The following is a 21,339-nucleotide window of genomic DNA, read 5'->3' on the forward strand; positions in this document are numbered from 1 at the left end:
GTAAAATAATTACCCTCCAATTAAGATTAATTAATTAATTAAAAACATAATTTTAAAATAAATTTTAAATAAAATTTCAGGTTTAAATAAATTTTATTTTATTTTTTTTTAAATCAGAGAATAATTGCTTTACATTTTGGGTCATTTTCTGCTGTACAACAAAGTGAATCAGTTAGTATTATATATATATATCCCCTCCCTCTTGAGCCTCCCTCCAATGCTCTAGTTCCTCACAGAGCACCAGTATGGGCTCCCTGTTTATATTGCAACTTCCCATTAGTTATCTATTTTACACAAAATACATTTTAACTGTTAACTATTGTTATTGTATTCTGCTTTTTGCCTCTAGTAGGTTATTTCAAAAGAAAAATAAGGGTTTTAAAAACATATGAAAGGCAATCTTTGCTTTTTCTCAGACTCTATGAATAATAATGGTTCAGTGTATATGGATTTTGAGGTAAAAAGGATGGAAATGAGGACCTGTATATTTTCACTGAGGTAAAATTGAAGTGATCTGCAGACACGAGGATCAGATGAGTAGTTCGAGATTATGGCAAATGTTTACTAAAGGAACTGTGAGAAATAGTGTAGAAAATAAAGTCGATTAGAATCAATTATTATTGGGCACACATTGGGTATTAGAGGAGTTGAATTAGAAGAGAGAGAAGAGGAGGGGGGGCAACCACAGTGGGTCACTTGGAACTTTGCATGAAAATGTGTTTAACCTAGAATGCCTGTTACAGGCAGCCTCTAGATAAAGCAAACCTTTTTTCCTTCCTACTCTATTGTCTGGGCATATAAGAAGAGATAGGGAAGTTAACTAGAGGGAGGAATAGTTGCATCTCCACTTAAGGAAGCCCCTTTGAGCCAGTGATGTGGCTGTCAGGCAGGTCACTGACTGGGCTCCAGTTCTTCCTGCAACAGCAGTGCTGAATCAGTGAGACTAGGACAGACCTGCTTATAATGAGAGTGTCTCTATTCAGATTTCAACCAGAACTCTGTTTGGTCTATAGAGGCAGGAGCATGGAATATAATGTTACTGATTCCCTATGAAGAGCATTCCCAACAGGAGAAGGGTGGTAAGAGCATGGCTATACAGGAAGGAAGCGGAGAGCCATATTGCAGAAGATCTCCCCTGAGGAGCAGGAAGGAATGTGCCAGAGTGTGCTGAGTCATATTACAGGGAAATCTGAGATTCAAAGGATCCCAATGCAAGCAAGTTCTAGTGACTATCAATAAGAAATGCTTCCTTGATAATCACTGCTCCTGGTGATTATCACAGCACCTCAGTGAGCTGTGAGGTACAGAAGCTCATAGAAGTGAAAAGGAGCTTTTATTAGAGGTGACATTTCCAGTTAATGCAACATCACCCCCTGGAGGTCAATAGAGCAAATTTCCTATTGAGTCTTTTGTGCCCCTCCCGATATCCTCCCTATTCTTACCTAGGCTTGAATTTCTTCCCCTTCTAAGCTAAGAGTGTTTTCTGGGGTTTGCATATTAAATTGCTGTTGTTGTTCAGTCACTAAGTTGTGTCTGACTCTTTGCAACGTCGTGGACAACAGCATGCCAGGCTTCTCTGTCCTTCGTTATCTCCCAATATGCTCAAACTCATGTTTCCTGGTAGCTCAACTGGTAAAGAATCCACCCACAATGCGGAAGACCCCGTATGGATTCCTGGATCGGGAAGATCCGCTGAAGAAGGTATAGGCTACCCACTCCAGTATTCTTGGACTTCCCTGGTGGCTCAGTTGGTAAAGAATCTGCCTGCAATGTGGGAGCCTGGGTTCAATCCCTGAGTTGGGAAGATCCCCTAGAGAAGGGAAAGACTACTCGCTCCAGTATTCTGGCCTGGAGAATTCCATGGACTGTATACTCTGTGGGGTTGCAAAGAGTAGGACATGAGCAACTTCCACTCACATGTTCACTAGTCAGTGATGCCATCCAAGTATCTCATCCTTTGTCACCATCTTCTCCTCCTGCCCTCGATTTTTCCCAGCATCAGGATCTTTTCCAATGAGTTAGCTCTTGGCATCAGGTGGCCAAAGTATCAGAGAATCAGCTTCAGCATCAGTCCTTTCAAAGAATATTCAGAGTTGATTTCCAGTAGGATTGACCGCTTTGATCACCACACTGTCCCAGGACTCTTCAAGAGTCTTCTCCACTACCACAATTCAAAATGATCAGTTCTGTGGTCAGCCTTCTTTAGGGTTCAACTCTCACATTTATGGGTTCAAGTCTCCATTTATGACTACTGGGAAAACCATAGCCTTGACTATACAGATCTTTGTCAGCAAAGTGATGCCTCTGTTTTTTAATACACTATGTAGGTTTGTCATAGCTTATCTTCCAAGGAGAAAGTGTCTTTTAATTTCATGGCTGCAGTCACCATCCCCAGTGATTTTGCAGCCTAAAAATATAATATTTGCCACGGCTACCACTTTTCCCCCACCTATTTGCCATGAAGTGATGGGACCAGAGGTCTTGATTTTAATTTTTTGAATGTTGACTTTCAAGCCAGCTTTTTCTCTCTGCTCTTTCAACCTCATCAAGAGGTTCTTTAGTTCCTCTTTGCTTTCTGCCATCAGGGTGGTGTCATCTGCATATCTGAGGTTATTGATATTTCTCCCAGCAGTTTTGATTCCAGCTTGTGATTCATCCAGCCTGTGGTCCTGCATAATGTACTCTGCATAGACTTAAAAAAGCACGGTGACAATAACATCCCCCACATACTCCAATCCCAATTTTGAACCAGTCTGCTGTTCTATGTCTGATTCTAACTGTAGCCATACAGCTTTCTCAGGAGACAGTGGCGAACTTCCCCTATCATTTCTCCTTTCAGATATCCAGTGGTTTTTACAAATGCAGAAGGTTGAACTAAACTAAATTCAAAATCTCCAATGAGTTAATGAGACATAATTGACTGTTGTGGTATAAAACATGCAGATTTCCATGCCAGGTGTGTGAGGAGAAGGCATATCTCCATGTTGCATTCATGCAGGTGAAAACTAGGTCTAGTCTCAGATGTAGCAACAGTGAAGTTTAAATGTTGCCCTAGCTGAGCCACATTATTTTGTTTGACATCTTTTAATAATCATCTAGTGCACTTTAAATTGTGGTAAAAGAGAAGGCTAGAGATCTCACTCAATGATATGTATGGCCAATATACTGGTAGGAGTCAAGGTTCCTGGTGTTCACTAACAGTCCATTTAGCTGAGGGAACTACAGTGACTGGAACACCTGTTTATGTTTACATTTCCCCCTGATTACTGAAAACACTGTGTAGTTCATTGAATTTCCCTTTTCCTTCCCACACATGACTCTTCCTCAACGCTGGTCCCAGAGCAGCAGCAGGCACGGCTTTGGGTATGAGCTGCAGGGGGCTGAGGGGCACTGTGTGGAGGCACAGAGGTATGTGGCTGAGTCTTCAGGCTGGGATCCTCTGAGGTACATGGAGCTGTAGCCCTCCTTAGTATTCAGAGTGACTCTCACTCATCCTTGCTTCTTTTCATCCCCATTTACACTCATAACAAACAGGTTCTTGGGGCTTTTTGTAGGTTTCCATCTATACCAATGTAAAGCATAGAAAGAGCTGGAAGGGAAACTTCAGGTGAAATTGGGGCTTTCTCCTTCCTGACACCACAGTCAAAAGGCTGCTCACTCCTGTTCAGAAAGACAGTGTCAATCATAGAAACTGATTTCTCTACAGAGTGTTCATTCTTCACATTCTCAAATATTAGAATCTAGGGGTGCCCAACTACAAAATCTTCTTTCCAATGAACAACTGAAATAAGCAAAGGAAACAACATGGTTGTTCAGTCACTAAGTCATGTTCAACTCTTTGTGACCCATATTTCATCTCACGTAAACAGTATAGGGTAGTGCTAAAAGTCAGAGCAGTGCCTTCCACTTACTCAAATTTAAATTGTGGTATGAAAAGTGAAACAGGATTGGAAGGCATCTCAATGGCCAAATTCTAACTAAATTCCCAAGAGAAGAGTTGCAGCTGCAGTTAGTAAAGGAATATCTAAAAAGCCTCATTAACATCTCCTGTTTAGACGTATGAACATATGGTTGGGGAGGGAATGCTAGATAAACAGTAGTGTAGTGTAGTGAAAGTTTCTTAGTTTTGTCCAACTCTTTGCAACCCCAGGGACTGTAACCAACCAGGCTCTACTGTCCATGGGATTCTCGGGGCAAGAATACTGCAGTGGGTTGCCATGCCCTCCTCCAGGAGATCTTCCAGACCCAGGGATTGAACCCGCATTTCATGTTTCCAGCATTGACATGTGAGTTCTTTACCACTAGCGCCACCTGGGAAGCCTTGACACACACAAGTCACCACAAATCAATTTACTTTTTTTTCCCTCCAGATCACACAATCAGTCAACTTGCAGCAATCAGACCGCTTGAGGATAAGATTGTGAGGACAAGACCACACCATTCAAAAAGTTCATTTGCTATGGAGCTTATTTCTAATAAGACTACTAATTCCTTGGTAAATTTACCCACATATTGGAGGGGCTTTGTCCAAACCAGGAAGTATATGTCTCCAACAGTAGGGAGCATTCCTTCAACTAATAAGGCAGAATCCTGAAACCAAAGCCATCATAATTATTTGAAATAGAGGCCAAGCCAATTGACCACTAGGTAAATTAAATAAATATTGCCTGAAGAGGCTTGCAAGGTAGAAATGTTGACATCTAGATAAAAAAAATCAAAATGAATCCAACTTAGCCTTTTATTTTAGAGTTTGAATAGTGTGAACTCTAGAAATACTTTTATCTTTTGCACCACACACGCACACACACACACACACACACACACACACACACACATATATATATAATGGGTTTCCCAGGTGGCTCAGTGATAAACAATCCACCTGGAATGGAGAAGATGCGGGTTCGATTACTGGGTCAGGAAGATCCCCTAGAGAAGGAGATGGCAACCCACTCCAGTATTCTTGGACAGAAGAGCCTGGTATGCTATAGTCCATAGGGTCGCAAAGAGTCGGACACAACTGAAGCAACTTAGTGTATACATATATATATATAGTTGTTTAGTCACTAAGTCATGTCTGACATTTTGGGGACCCCATGGACTGTAGCCTGCCAGGTTCCTCTATCCACAGGATATTGCAGGCAAGAATACTGGAGTGGGTTGCATTTCCTCCTCCGGGGGATCTTCCTGACTCAGAGATTGAACCGGAGTCTCCTGTGTCCCCTGCATTGCAGGTGGATTCTTTACTGGTTGTGGACCTTCCTGCGTCCACTTGCTCATGCGGATTGCAGTGAAGCAAAATTCAGTGTTTATCACAGGACACCAAGCAAGCAGTCCAGGCAGCCAGGACTCAAAAGGCTGGAATTCACTGACGGCTGAGTGTGTAGGTGACTATCACTGAGGATGAGTCAGATAGAGCTTTGTGACTAAACAACAACCAAGCATCACAGTAGAGAAGCAGAAAAGGGGCACAGGGCTTGATAGGGAAACAAGCTTAGAGTGTTAAAGGAATAAAACCTCTTTGTAGCCCTTGTTTTTCCCAGCACACTATGACACAAGAAACTTACTAAGGCATCCAGCACTGTTAACTGGTTAGTGGATGATTTCCTCACCTACTGATCCTGGGGCAATTGAATCTATGGTTTGGCATTTTCGTTCCTAGTTCCCTTTAGCTTCCAGTTTAAACCAGTAATGTCACGAACCACTAAGACATCTAGCCACTATGTTCTGGGGTCAAGTGCTTCTCCATAGTCCAAATCTTGCTCCTAAGGAGCCCCCTAAAATGATACACTCTGGCTGGCAATAAAAGCTGGAGATGCTTTTCACAGTTAGGAGAGTTTTGGCTCATTTCATATAGATTAAAAAAATGGGAATAATGAAACTTATCTCACAGGATTTTTATATTTAAATTAGATAATGAATCCGAAATGCAAACCAGTGCCTGAAAAAGAGAAAGCTCAATAAATACCAACTTTCTTTGTTCTAGTAAAACCTACCTCTCCTTCAATGTCCAGGTCTGTGACCTATTACTGTTTGTTCTTTACTCCATTTCAGTTCAATGATGGAAGCTTCTAGGAAATTCACTTAATCAATTATTTTTCTGGATACAGTCATTATTTTTCCCTATTCCCTGGGATCATATTCTCCTAGCCACACTGACACACTCAAAATACTGAAAGGACCCAGATGGAACCCTCAGATAAGGTTTTATTTTCATTAAAGTCTTTATATATTTATTACCTATTGGATATCACATTTCTCAGTTGGCTTTCCAAGATTTTGTCATTCTCATTATCTGTTTTCTTATTGATTTGAGGAACTTTTAACATATTTTGTTTAACATAATCTTCATCTGAGTCCTTTTTCAGAAATACATATTGCAGATATAGTTTATCAGTCTGTGCACTGACTTTCAAATCTCTTAGTAGTGATTTATAACAAACACAATTTAAAAATACATTTTCATGTTCATAAGATACTACCTTGAAAGTTTTGTTTGTTTTTTCTCTTTAAGCATTTAAAAAATATTTTACCGTGGTGGCTTCTATTGCTTCTGATGTGAAGTTAGGTATCATTCTTAATGATGTTTCCCAGAATACAATCTGGAAAGTGTCCATGGGTATTGGCAAGATTGTTTCCACTTAAATAGATTTTTGAATTTGACTTCAATCATTGTAGTGAAAGTTGCAATCTTCTGCCAAAACCAGAGTGGTGGACTTGCAGAATTCCTTATTCAAACTTATGGCTTTCCTCATAGCATTGCTCCTGAATAAGGAGATTGTTTTATAGGAAGTCAAGTATGGCAGTGAGTGGAAAAGAGGTTATGGGATGGGTAATAGAAAAGGTAGTTATAAATACCAGCTATAATCATGTGGTCATTTTCAGGAATGAGAACAATAATACTTAGGTGAATTTGTTTTTCATTTTGATATAAATATATTTATGTATTACATTAACCAATTTTAACTCCCCTCTCCCATTTGCCTGCATGTAATAACGTAAGATATGCTAATATAAGTCAATCTTATATCTTCTTATAGCTTAGTAGTGAAGATAAAGGATTCAATGGGAGAATGTGGCTTAGCTAGAAAAGAAAATAACTTCACTCCCAAATGGATAAATGAACTTGCTATAATCTTTGCAGGATGAGGTTAGAATCTTTTGGGTTGAATGAGGAATTACTGCATTATATTAGCAAGAACTGTGGTGTTGGAAAAGACTCTTGAGAGTCCCTTGGACTGCAAGGAGATCAAGCCAGTCAATCCTAAAGGAAATCAACCCTGAATATTCATTGAAAGGACTGATGATGAAGCTGAAACTCCAGTAATTTGGCCACTTGATGAGAAGAGCCACTCATTGGGAAAGACCCTGGTTCTGGGAAAGATTGAACACAAAAGGAGAAGGGGGCAGCAGAGGATGAGATGGTTAGATAGCATTACCAAATCAAGGGAGGTGAATTTGAGCAAACTGAAAGATGGTGGAGGATACAGGAGCCTGTCATGCTCCAGTCCATGGGGTCACAAAAAGTCAGACACGACTTAGTGACTGAACAGCAACAACATTAGCAAGAAGCATAATTTTACTTTTTTTATTCAAAAGTTGTTAAGAGAGTACAGATGGATGCCAGGTTAACAAAGAGGGTCCTGTAGCATCTTTGTAATATCTTAACTAACTGGAAATATCTTTCCCAGAAAGTGCTTCCCGTATTGTTCTTGGTTAGGGTTGGCCACAAAAGAAATTTGTGTAACATTTGCAAGGTGATTGTGATGAAGTAACCATAGGTTTTATGTTTTGGGGGTTGGCACAGAGCTCCAGGGACTATGGTTGTTCACTCATATTGCTGCTGATCTGATAGCTCAACTTATTCTTGACTCACAACTCCTTCACTTCCCACCAAACCTCCTCCTTGTCTTTTCTGTTTTGGGCCGAGTATGCAGGCAGCATGACGCCAAATGACACCCACTTCTCCTAAGGTCACTCACTACTGTGAGACTGAAGGAGGTGAAACAGACAAATTTTAGTGTGTCTTTGTGGTTTCCATTTACCTCGTGACTCTAGTTTGTCCTTATGAGTCATAGTTTGTCCAGGCTCTGGTCTATATCCAACTTTCTTCTTCAAATATTACTCTAGCTGACAAAGAATGAGTTCAGTCTCAACATCAGATATCAAGATAACAGTTTTGTATACACTCTTCCACCAGATCTAGCAATTACCTGAGTTCTAATCTTTATAACTAATTTCTCATTCCACACCACTGGTGGCTCTGCTTCTCTGATTGTACCTTCAGTGACGCAAGACTAAGAACAAAGGACTAAGGAAATTATTTTTATGATGATTCCAAGTAACTATACTCAGATTTGTGATGTGAGTGTATTTTAGTGAAACTGTCACTTTTAATTATTTATGGAGCAAGTTTAGACAACTTTACACATGTTCTGTATGATTGATTTAAAGTCAAAAATTCAAGAAGAGAATGTTAACAGTAGAAAATTACTCTGAACATCAAATAACAAGGAAGAAGCTTTTATTTAGAATTAAATTCTATGATCCAGACCACAGATGAAGCAACCACACAATTATCATTTCTTGCTGGGATCTGCAGGTGTGCATCTCAGCTGGAGTCCTGCAGCAGGGAGGCTCTCTCTTATTAAGCTCTGGGGTTTTTGTTCAGCTTTTCCTATTACTTCAACCACTGTGAGTTCATGGAGAGCACAGAAGTACTTTCCAGTATCTTCCAGCTGTAAGGCTGAAATGGTGAAGCTGATGGAGTTATCTGCTTTCTGGAAGTTTACAGAGTAACGGCCGTCCCTTGCATTCCCATCTTCTGAATACTGACGAATAAGGTAAGTCATCTGTCCACTGGGAAGCTGCTTGTACCAAAAAATGTAGTAGGAGATCATGTTCCAACTTACTTCATACTGACAGTTCAGAGTGACTGACTGCCCCACTTGACGGTTTATGTCTGGCTGGTCTTGAGTAACTTTCTGGGCCACACCAGATCCTGTGGAAAAAATCAGAAAACAGAGATGAAGCGTGAATAAAATAGTATAGGAATTAGACTCATTTAGGTCTCCAAAAAGAAAAACTAAACTGAAATCATAAGACGCTTGCTTTTCTCCAGTCCTCTTTTCCTCCCCAAGTCCCGGTGAAGCACCACACGCCTGTGTGCAGGCCTTTCACCCTGAACACTCACACCCATGCTTGGAAGCATCCCTACCAGAGAAGGTAATGGCCAGGAACACCCAGAGCAGACTGGAGAGCAGCATGAGGCATGGATTCCCCTGCACAAATGTGTTTAATTCTGCCTCAAGCTGAGAGTTCAGTGTCTTTAAGTGCCTGAGAGCACATATACACAGTACCTGGGTTCCTTGTGACTCTCCCCCAAGACAGGAAGTGGGGTTTGTCATGTAGATCAACCACATGGTCTGTGCACAGATGGAAAAAGTCTCAGTTCAGTTCAGTCACTCAGTCCTATCTGACTCTTTGCGACCCCATGGACTGCAGCCTGCCAGGCCTTCCTGTCCATCCCCAACTCCCAGAGTTTACTCAGAGTCATGTCCATTGAGTCGGTGATGCCATCCAACCATCTCATCCTCTGTCATCCTGTTCTCCTCCTGCCTTCAATCTTCCCCAGCATTAGGGTCTTATCAAATGAGTCAGTTTTTCGCATCAGGTGGTCAAAGTATTGGAGTTTCAGCTTCAGTATCAGTCCTTTCAATGAATATTCAGGACTGATTTCCTTTAGGAGGGACTGGTTTGATCTCCTTGCAGCCCAAGGGGCTCTCAAGAGTTTTCTCCAATGCTACAGTTCAAAAGCATCAATTCTTTGGTACTCCACTTTCTTTATGGTCCAACTCTCACATCCATACATGACTACTGGAAAAACCATAGCTTTAAGTATATGACTACTGTCTGGCTCACCACAAATCTTTACTTTGTCTACCTATTTTTCCCTGGCCATTACGTTTGGCAGATCCTGAAAAGGGGCATGAAGAAAGCAATTAATATTAAAGGTTTGAACTGAGGGAAACTGAAAATTAGACAAGTTGACATACATTGGTAATTATTCAGTAAAATGACTTTTCCATCCTGTTTAAGATATAATTTTGTATAGCCTATGAAACATTCTTGTAATCTACTGATTAGTCATTCATTAGCCTTTACTTACTTGTCTCCATCCAGAATCTAGTGACTGTTTTAAAATATTCACAGATCTTAGGCCTTCTGGTGAAAAGCAATCTTATCCAAAATAATTAATGTATATCTCTCTATTATTTTTTTTTATTGAGTTCCAGGGCTCCACTCAGATTTTTCAATAAATAAAATTATTTCAACATGAAATGATTTTTAAAAAATCAGTCCATCTGAATTTCAGAGCCTATTCAGTGGTTTGTATTTAAATGAAATTATAACAGGAATAAAATATTCTTTTGAAATCTGATATTGATTCTTATGTATTAGACTTTGAGGGGGATCAGGGTATTCAATCCTCTTACCTCTAAATGTAGAATTGTACTTATTAGATCATGTGTCCTAGAATTATCATGTCACATTTTCTGTCTCATTGGTCCATAGTATTCAGTCTCACTTGTTACTCACTCATTATTATTTCTCTTTGTAAAATAAAGTTAAGATAGACATGCTGGATTTTTCTCTTATGTAATGCTATAATGCACTCCTATGAAACTCAATATCTACAGACTGCAAACACTTAGTACCTGTCAACCCCACAGAAGCTGGTGACTGAAGTTCTCTGCACTGTTTCATGTCCATGTGGAATGCAGCTGTCAACCTTCCACTTGGTTTCATTGCTGTAAGAGATGAATTAATATAAAAGAACAAAATCACATAGGCAAGTAGAAAAGAAAATACAGACAAGTTCTAAAACAGTGCCAGTTCACATAATTTAAGATCAAAATAACTCGTGAATGAGTGAAGCAGAAAGGAAAGGTTGTATTTATCTGAGACATCTACTCTTCTGTCCCATTTCACTTCTGAGCGCTGACAGGCAACGAATGCCTGGGCTTGAAATTATTTGTAACTAAGCAGAGGAAATCATGAATGACCACAGCAGCCTGTGCAGCAGCATGATACTATAAAATATAGATATATATTAATATAATAATTACATATATATTAGGAAACTGATACTGATAAAATTTTTTATCAGAATACAGACCATAATATTACACATCAGTTTTTATATGTGCTCTTTGGTTTTGATATGAAGCTCTATGAAGTTTTATCACATATATAGGTTCTTGTACCACCACTAAAATCATGACACAGAATTGTTCCATTTCTCTAAAGAAACCCTCTTTGCATACCCTCCCCATCCCTGCAATTCTTTATAACCCCAGTAACTACTGATCCCCTTTTCATCTCTGTATTTTGTCCTTTTGAGAATGTTATATAAGTAGAATCATACTAGGTATATAATCATAATAATCCAATAAGCGTAATCATACACCATGTCGCCTCTGAGATTGACTTTTTTTTCATTCACCATAGCATCCTGAGATCCATCTAGGCTATATTTGTTTAGTCACTAAGTCCTGTCTGACTCCTTTATGACCCCATATATTGTAGCCCGCCGGGCTCCTTTGATTATGGAATTTCCCAGGCAAAAATACTGGACTGAGTTGCCATTTCCTTCTCCAGGGAATCTTCCCAACCCAAGGATAAATCCCAGGTCTTCTGCATTACAGGCAGATTCTTTACCACTGATTCACCTAGGAAGGCCCATCTAGGCTGCTAAATGTATCAGTAGTCTGTTTCTTTTAATTGCTACAAACTGTCACCAATTTATGGTATTGATTTCAGGTTTTTTTACTTCCCAGTGGTAAGAAAGCAATACACATTCAGTTGAAACCATACTTGGAATTTTTTAATTTGATCTTTTCCCATCCTAGCAACATGAGGCATATATTCCAGAATGACTGGACCATTCTGGATGACTCTGAGCAGCAGCAGTGAGCTGAGCTCCTGGCAGCAGTGAGCTGAGCTCCTGGCCAGCCCTGAAATCATGAGTGTAAACAACCGACACACTTACATTCATTCTGTATTCATACAACCATTCTGGTTTTCACTTTCAGTGTGTGTGTGCTAAGTCGCTGCTGTCGTGTCCGACTCTTTGTGACACTCTAGACTGTAGCCCAGCGGGCTCCTCTGTCCATGGAATTCTCTAGGCAAGAATACTGGAGTGGGCTTCCATGTCCTCCTCCAGGGGATCTTCCCCATCCAGAGATTGAACTGTGTCTTTTGTGTCTCCCTCATTGGCAGGCAGGTTCTTTACCACTAGCATCACCTGGGAAGCCCCACTTTAAGTACAGTACTCAATAAATTACATGAGATTTTCAACACTTTTTTATAAAATAGACTTTGTGTTAGATGATTTCTCCCATCTGTAGGCTAATGTAAATGTTGAGCACCTTCAAGAGAGGCTGGGTTAGGTATATTAAATGTATTTTCCACCTATGATATTCTCAACTGAAAATGGCTTATTCAGACACAACTCTATTGAAAGTTGAGAAAAATCTGTAAGATGTCATTGTACAGAAGATGTATTACAGTTGCATTTACCCAGTGAAAGATACTTGGCTGATTTCCAGTTTTTGGTGACCACAAATATAGCTGCCATGAATATTCAGGTAGAGATTTTTGTGTGAATGTTTTTCATTTTTCAAGCATAAATACCCAGGAGTGTGCTTTGCTGAGTTGTAAGGTAAGTGAGTATTTAAGCTTATGCAAAACTCTTGGAATGTTTTCCAGAATGACTGGACCATTCACCCACCAGCAATGTATGAGAGATCCAATTTCTCTCCATCTTTGCCAGAATTGGATATTGCCAGTATTTTTAATTTTAGCCTTTATGATAGATGTGAAGTGGTATTGCTTTGTGGTTCTGCTTTATTGACTATGCCAAAGCCTTTGACTATGTGGATGACAATAAACTGTGGAAAATTCTTAAAGAGATGGGAATACCAGACCACCTGACCTGCCTCTTGAGAAACCAGTATGCAGGCCAGGAAGCAACAGTTAGAACTGGACATGGAACAACAGACTGGTTCCAATAGGAAAAGGAATATGTCAAGGCTGTATAATTAACTTCTATGCAGAGTACATCATGAGAAAGGCTGGGCTGGAAGAAGCACAAGCTGGAATCAAGATTGCTGGGAGAAATATCAATAACCCCAGATATGCAGATGACACCACCCTTATGGCAGAAAGTGAAGAGGAACTAAAAAGCCTCTTGATGAAAGTGAAAGAGGAGAGTGAAAAAGTTGGCTTAAAACTCAACATTCAGAAAACCAAGATCATGGCATCTGGTCCCATCACTTCATGGGAAATAGATGGGGAAACAGTGGAAACAGAGTCAGACTTTATTTTTTTTGGGCTCCAAAATCACTGCAGATGGTGACTGCAGCCATGAAATTAAAAGATGCTTACTCCTTGGAAGGAAAGTTATGACCAACCTAGATAGCATATTCAAAAGCAGAGACATTACTTTGCCAACAAAGGTCCATCTAGTCAAGGCTATGGTTTTTCCAGTAGTCATGTATGGATGTGAGAGTTGGACTGTGAAGAAAGCTGAGTGCTGAAGAATTAATGCTTTTGAACTGTGGTGTTGGAGAAGACTCCTGAGAGTTCCTTGGACTGCAAGGAGATCCAACCAGTCCATTCTAAAGGAGATCAGTCCTGGGTGTTCATTGGAAGGACTGATGCTGAAGCTCAAACTCTAGTACTTTGGCCACATCATGCAAAGAGTTGACTCATTGGAAAAGACTCTGATGCTGGGAGGGATTGGGGGCAGGAGGACAAGCGGACAACAGAGCATGAGATGGCTTGATGGCATCACTGACTCGATGGACATGAGTTCAAGTAAACTCCAGGAGTTGGTGATGGACAAGGAGGCCTGGTGTGCTGTGATTCATGGGGTCGCAAAGAGTTGGACATGACTGAGTGACTGAACTGAACTGAACTACTAACAACACTGACCATCTCTCTATATGCTTATTTCCTTACCACATAGCTCTTTGGTAAAGTGTCTGAATCTTTTTGTCCAGGTTTCAACTGGATTGTTTGTTTCCTCCTGCTGAGTTTTGAACAGTTCATTGTATTCTAAGTACAGTTTTTTTATGAAAATGTATTTTGCAAATATTTCCGGCCATTTTGTGGTTTATCTTTTTTCTTCTCTTAACTGCGTCTTTCACAGAGCAAACATTTTTAATTTTGATGAAATCTAAGTTATTTATGTTGTATGGATTGCGTTTTGGTGTCATGTCAAAAATCTTTTTGTCTTACCCTAGGTCATGAAGATATTCTCTTATGTGTTTCCTAAAAGGTTTAATATTACATTTTATAGTTGGATGTATAGTTCATTGTGAGACTGTACACAATTTTTTGTATAAGATGTAATATTTAGGTCAATTTTCAATTATTTTCCAAGAATATACAATCATCCCAACCTCATTTGCTCATAAGACTATGTTGTTACCTCTATTGAACTGTCTTTGCATTTGTCAAAAAATAAGTTTTCCTGTGTGGATCTACTTCTACACATTTACTCAGTGACATAAACTTGTTAATGATATTCTTCCATTACATTTATAACATTATAGAGCTTGTAGAATGGTTCTCTTTTTTATTACTTATATTAATAATTTGTCTTTTTTCTTTTTCCCCTTAATAATTATACCTAGGAATATATTGATTTTATTAATCATTTTAACAAAATTAAATTTGTGTTTCATGGTTATCACTATCATTTTATTTATATTTCACCAATTGAACATTTTATTATTACATCTTTCATTTTATGTTGGGTTTACTTTGCTTTTCTATCATTTTTTGCTGAGTCTTCATAACATTGTTTCAACATCTTTCTTTAGTAATATAAGTACTTAAAAAGATAAATTTCCTTTTATGTATTATTTTAGCTCCATCTCACACATATTTATATAATGTGCTCTCACAATATTTACTTTCAAAATATTTTCTAATAGCCATTGTAATTGTTTCTTTAACCTAGAGTTGTTTTAAAGTTAGTGCATATAATCCAAATATTTTGGAGTTTCTAGAGACATCTCTTTGCACTTGATTTCCTATATCATTTCCTTCTTGGTCAAAGAATAAATTCTGTATAATTTCAGTTTTATTAAATATATTAAGACTTGTTATGCACACACTGATGTGTGTGTGTGTGTTTGTATGTGTTTCATCTACACAGCAAAGTGTGGCTGGAGCCTCGGCTGCAGGTTTGAGTACAGGCTGCAGGTGCCTGGGGAGCACTGTGCTGCACAGCACAGAAGTAAGTGCCTGAGTCTGTGGTCTGTGAAGAGGAAATGTGCAGTGAGCTGCGGCCTTCTTTAGGAACTGTCGTGGCATTTAATCTTCCATCCTGCTTTGTCCCTGAAGGAATGTAAAACAGCTGTATGATGCGGCCCCCAGAGTTCTGAAGATACCAAATCACACTCCGTGGGGAAATGGAAAAATTACACAGAATTGTGTAGCTGGCTCCCTCCTGGAGACTCAGGGCTGGGGGACTCTGCTCCACATCCACCCCTCGCACACCTGATGAGGAAAGAGAAACAGTCACTGGTGAGGGTCACTGTAACTCCTACTAAACCCTGAAAGTGCCCTCCCCATCCCCATAGATGATGAGAAGGATAAAAAGTCTGCAGGACTTGTCAGCTCCTCTCCCTCCCCCAACAATAGAGCAGCGCCTCATTCCTTCAGATCCCCTGTGGGGCAGCCCCAACTCACAGCAAACCTGGGCAAACAGAAGCCCCAGCACAGTGCCTGCTAGCCTCTTCATGATGCTTCCTCTTCTTGTTGGGACATTTTCACTGTAAGACACTTAACAGAACCCCGAGGGAGTGAGTGTCCTACGTAAGTCGTTCCTGCTCCTGCAGCCAATCAGCTCACCCAACAAATCCTGCTCAGGTGACACTGACAGGATGCCCCACCCTCCCACCGCAGCCAACTCAGAATGTGCTCCAGGGGTAGAGTGAGAAAAGGAAATAGAAAGATCATTATTTTATGACTTAAGGGATACTTTCTGAGAACATACCGGAGAACGCAGACTCTGGTTTGGAATTTGGGTGAATTTTAGGGAAAAGAAAGCAAAAATTAACTGTATAGCCCCGTCCTCCTCTCACATGGCATGAATGCAATAGATTCTTCCGTAATGAAATGCTTTTTCCCAGAAGTGCTAGGATCCAGCTTTTGCTTCTCTTATGCTCTCACTTCTGGTTCTAAAGGGTGCTCATGAATCAGCACAGTATCAGAACTTGCTCCTATTGGCTGGAATACTTTGCTGTATTAAACAGTATTTTAAATTTTATTTAATTAATTTATTTTTAATTGGAGGATAATTGCTTTACAATGTTGTGTTGGCTTCTGCCATAAAATGATGTGAATCAGCCAGAAGTATACATACGTCCCCTCCCTTTGAACCTTCCACCTATTCCTCTAGGTTGTCACAGAACACCGTGTTGAGCTCCCTGCATCATACAGCAACCTCCCACTAGCTGTCTCTTTTGCAAATGGTAATGTATATGTTTCAATGCTATTCTCAATTCATCCCACCCTCTCCTTCCCCTACTGTGTCCAAAGTCTGTTCTCTATGTTTGCATCTCTATGTTTGTCCTGCAAATAGGGTCCAGCAACAGATGAATGGATAAAGAAGTTGTTGTACCTATATACACGTGGTACCTATATACATGTGGTACCTATATACAATGGAATATTACTCAGCCATAAAAAAACACATTTGAGACAGTTCTAGTGAGGTGGATGAAACTAGAGCCTGTTAAACAAAGTGAAGTAAGTCAGAAAGAGAAAAACAAATATCGCATATTAATGCATATATATGGATTCTGTAAAAATGGTACTGATTACTTTAAAAGATATCTATTTATTTTAGACTAGGGCTGCATAAAAAGCAATATTAGTTATCTTAACCACTAGCTGGACATTGAAAATTTAATTGTAATAGTTTTATTTTTATTAAAGCATCTATAATTTTAATTTTAAAATAAATTGTTTTAAATAAAATTTCTATTGTAAATATATTTTTAAAACTGTTGATTACTAGTTTTGTATTCTGCTTGTTAATTTTAGTAAGCTATTTTAGAGAAAAATAAGTATTTTTGAAGCCATGTGAAGATAATTTTAGATGGTGCTCTTATCTCAGACTCTGTAAATAATATCGATTCTCTGTCAGTAGATTTGGGGGTAAAAGGGATGGAAGAGGAGGACCTGTATATTTTCACTGCAGTGAAAGTGAAGTGATCTGCAGGCACTAATATTCAGATGGACAGATCAAGGATGCTTCAGTAGTAGCAACACGTAAGCCTAGTTGCTCCAAGGCATGCAGGATCTTAGTTGTCCAACCAGGGGTTGAATCTGCATTGGCAGGAAGATTCTTTACCACTGAGCCACCAGGGTAAGCCCCACATGCTGCTTGCATGCCTGCATGCTAAGTCGCTTCAGTCATGTCCCACTCTTTGCAACTCTAGGGTCTGTAGTCTGCCAGACTCTTGTGTCCATGGGATGCCCCAAGCAAGAATATTGGAGTGAGTTGCCATGCCCTCCTCCAGGGGATCTTCCTAACCCTGGGATCGAACCCTCATCTCTCTCCTGCAGCCTCTGCAACAGGCAGATTCTTTACTGCTGAGCCTTGTGCTGCTTAGGGAATATCAAAAATGATGAAAATTCTTTATAGAAGCAGGGTTTCCAGACTTGCCTAGAAAGTGAAAACTTATTATTCACTTAATTTTTGTTTCTTTCAAAAACTTCTTCATGGGAAATATGAATGTTCTAGAATAGAAACAATAACATTTCAGATTTTTCTCAGAGAAAGAGTAATTTGTTTCTGGTAAGCGGAACAACTATAACACATCAGAGTCCGGACTTGGCCCTGGATCCAAGTGAAAGAAGCCTTTGGTACAAGGAGAATTATTTGTATGTTTCCCACTTTTTATGTTGGGACTAGCACACTGAAACCAACATTTTATTGACATGAGGAGGAGCCATAAAAAATTATTAACACCTCTTTATTGCTATGCTAAAATTATGATTCTGACATTCCTCAAAATTCTTCTCAGGTACATCAATAAACTAGGTGCTTATTCCTTGTCCTCTTTCTCTTCTTTTCTTTATGCATCTTCTTCCCTTTCCTTTCCCTTCATTTTCCTCATCTCTTACTGCTCTCTGACTCTCTTTCTAGATGACTCTAGATTTGCTCTCGTGACTGCTCTCCCCACTCTGTCCTCACTTTTTCCCACCAGAGATACTGCACAGGTGCAGCCCCATCTGTCCCACTGTGCCTCTTTCAGGGCGCAGTAGTACACAGCAGCATCTCTCAGGGTGACCTGGGGCAGGACCAAGGTGCTGGACTTTCTGTCTGAAGCTATGTGCAGAGAGGCCATGCTGTTGTTCACTGTGCCTCGTAAGCCATGAATGACATACTGTGGACTCTGACTAGGATTTTGCCGATACCAATGTATATAGTCTTCTCCACCAATTGTAGAGTGGTTACAAGGCAGGTTTACATTTTCTCCTTCAGCACAATCCATAGAGTTGGGCTGTGTGGTCTTAGCATCAACCACAGTCCCTAAAGGGTCAAGAAAATAAGATTAGCCCCTGACCACAAATCAGTGTAATTCTGTGAATCAAGCATATAATATTCCCATAACTGTCTGAACCTACCCCCTATTCCAGTGTTTTTATCTATGTCTTGCAAAATATCATTGGTGTTTATTATATAGAGACCAAAGACACATGGCAAGAATCTGAGACTCTATAGCCTTTATCTCATGGGTCCTTTGCTCAGTAAACCCAGGGATTTCTTACAAACTGATTACTGCTAAGTGCTCTTCTGGGACCATGGCTATGATTTAACCTGTCATGTAGAAGTTTGTGCTCCCTGGCAAATGCATAGATCAGTTCTCAATTCCATTGTTATAATGCTAAATAGAGCACAGGGAGAGCAGAGAGCAATAACACTTCATGGCCCTTTGACCTCAAGTCATCTCTTATAGACATAGAATACTTACCCAAGGTCAGAAACACGGTTACTACAGTCACCAGCCTCATACTTCAAGGAGAAACCAGGACCATGGGCTCAGAGCTCAGACTTCTGTCTGCTCCTAGGCTTATTTCCACAAAACAGAAAGAACTACAACTGGTAGAGACTTAGAACCAGAGCAGGTATCAGTGTGTTGTTGCCAGGATCTGTTAGCCAATGATCAAGCAGTTCCTTGTCTAGCTCTTCCTCCCCTGTTTTAGTCAAGTCCTCCAAAGAAGGAGAGACATCCCCAACTCACATGGTGTCTGCTGCCATCCTCTGTGAAGTTTAAAGTCTGGTTCTGTAAAAGGAACAATGACTTTTACAATGACTTTTACCAATCACAATGATCCGTCTATCCAGAGCCATTGTTCTATCATTTGGTTCCTTAAAGAAATTGGTGTTCTATGAAGCTTATGGAAAACATTAATTAATACCAGAAAACTGTACTGAGCCCTGTGTTTTAAGGAGATGAAAATTTCCATCCACATTCCAGAAACTGTATGTGAAACTACAGAGCAGGCAGTGATGTTCTCTGGAGGACAGAAAATATTAATAACGTTGAGACGAAAGCTATACAACCTGGAGTTCTGGGCTGCTGTAAAGGTCCTTGGAATCACGTGTCTACCACCATCTAGGTAAACATTTCTCAGTGCATCTGTTCTTGATATAGTAACTGATGACTCAGATGGTGTTCACCTCATTCTTCTTGAAGAGTGATCTTTAATCCTCATGTTCTCTATGCCCTTGCTTGTAGGTGCTGTGCACCAAGGATGCTGAAGCAGAGAGAAAAGACAGGAAGGAATGCAAACAAAGTCGGGGTGGAGTGTAGGGTGGATGTAAGTGGCAGAAAAAATCAGAGGAAGGGATAAAAGCATAAGTAATAGGGAAGGGAAAAGATAATCAGAGGAGGGAAACAAATAAAGTAGTGTTCAGGAAGGTACATGGAAAGAGCTTAGGCTGTTGGGCTAAGATATACAAAATCCTTGACCACAGACACTCAGGCAGGGATTTTAAAGTACAAGTTGTCAAAAGAGAATAAGATCTTCCCAATGTTGGGATGTTGGGACCACAGTAAAGTCTCTGTCAGGGAAGATCACTCATTCCAACTCCACTAACCACAGAGGGTGGTTCCATCTGAATCCTTCCTTCATCACCTATCTACTCTCATCAACTCAAAAACAACCTCAGTTCTCCATTCTAGTCTCTGCAAATGGCAAGATAGGTGGTCTATAAACCCAACAACCATCTCCTCCCTCAAAATTGTACTGTGTGTAATATATCGCATGTCACCCGTTATGTAAAGGAACAGTATGGGTGGTGGGAAAGTTATGCTCAAACATGGATAGCAGATATTTCTTGTATGCAATATAGGCAATATACTAAAACACTGAAAGGTGTGTTGGAATAAATACCTTTTCAAATAAAAGCATGCAAAGCTGTAGCTTTTAAATGTAGAGACAGCCTGCTCAGAAATATCTAAATTGATGGTGAGAAACATAAGAACCTGATATCACAAAATGCACTGAATTAGAGATGCAGCCTTTAGAGAGAATGGCTTCTGTTGGGGCTGTGGATGGAATCTACCAGAATATTTTGATCTTACTCTTCCTTACTTTTGGATTTCTATTTCCTTTTTTCTTTCTTTCTTCCTTTCTTTTTTTTTTTTTCTGGAACTGTTTCAGAAATAAAAGTGACTTTGTAGTTCAGCATACAGGTATTCTAACCACAGGGTAACTCTTTCTTTTTAACATGAAAATGAATATTTAAACATTCAAAAGAGAGAGAGAGAGAATGGAAGTATATCATTTTTCATTTTCTTTGTCACATCAATGGAAAACACTTTTCCCTTTCCTTCTCCCAGAAAGGACAGCTGTTTTCAGTTGAAGCAGCCCCCTCCAGTGACTGAGTAATTGAACTGCAGAACTAAACCCAGGCCAAAAGTCCACAAGTATGGCTCAGTGGTAAAAAGTCTGCCTGCCAATGGAGAAGAAGAAGGAGATGCAGGTTTAGCCTCTGAGTCGGGAAGATCCCCTGGAGGAGGAAACAGCAATGCACTCTAGTATTCTTACCTGAAGAATGCCATGGACAGAGGAACCTGGCAGTCTACAATAGTTCATGGGGTCTCAAAAAGTTGGACACGACTGAGCACTATAGTACTACTATATGATCTCTTAAAAGGGGGCTTCCCAGACGGCTTAGCAGTAAGAATCTGCCTGCCAGTGTAGGAGATGCAGGAGACATGGGTTCGATCCCTGGACCAGGAA

The 21,339-nt window shown here is 39.9% G+C and overlaps 3 gene segments (V, D, J or C); all 3 read right to left on the bottom strand.

Annotated features, from left to right (window-relative positions):
• Positions 1–8,579: 8,579 nt before the first annotated feature.
• Positions 8,580–9,325, bottom strand: LOC133255170 (T cell receptor delta variable 1-like). The segment is given in 2 exon segments: positions 8,580–9,001; positions 9,218–9,325. Coding segments are annotated over 2 exon segments (471 nt in total).
• A 5,892-nt stretch (positions 9,326–15,217) lies between these two features.
• LOC133255172 (T cell receptor alpha variable 22-like) lies at positions 15,218–15,843 on the bottom strand. The segment is given in 2 exon segments: positions 15,218–15,573; positions 15,766–15,843. Coding segments are annotated over 2 exon segments (408 nt in total).
• Positions 15,844–18,206: 2,363 nt separating this feature from the next.
• LOC133255173 (T cell receptor alpha variable 26-1-like) lies at positions 18,207–19,267 on the bottom strand. The segment is given in 2 exon segments: positions 18,207–18,619; positions 19,062–19,267. Coding segments are annotated over 2 exon segments (453 nt in total).
• Positions 19,268–21,339: the final 2,072 nt, after the last annotated feature.

This window comes from Bos javanicus, chromosome 10 (assembly GCF_032452875.1).
Source record: "Bos javanicus breed banteng chromosome 10, ARS-OSU_banteng_1.0, whole genome shotgun sequence".
NCBI classification, from domain to species: Eukaryota; Metazoa; Chordata; class Mammalia; order Artiodactyla; family Bovidae; genus Bos; species Bos javanicus.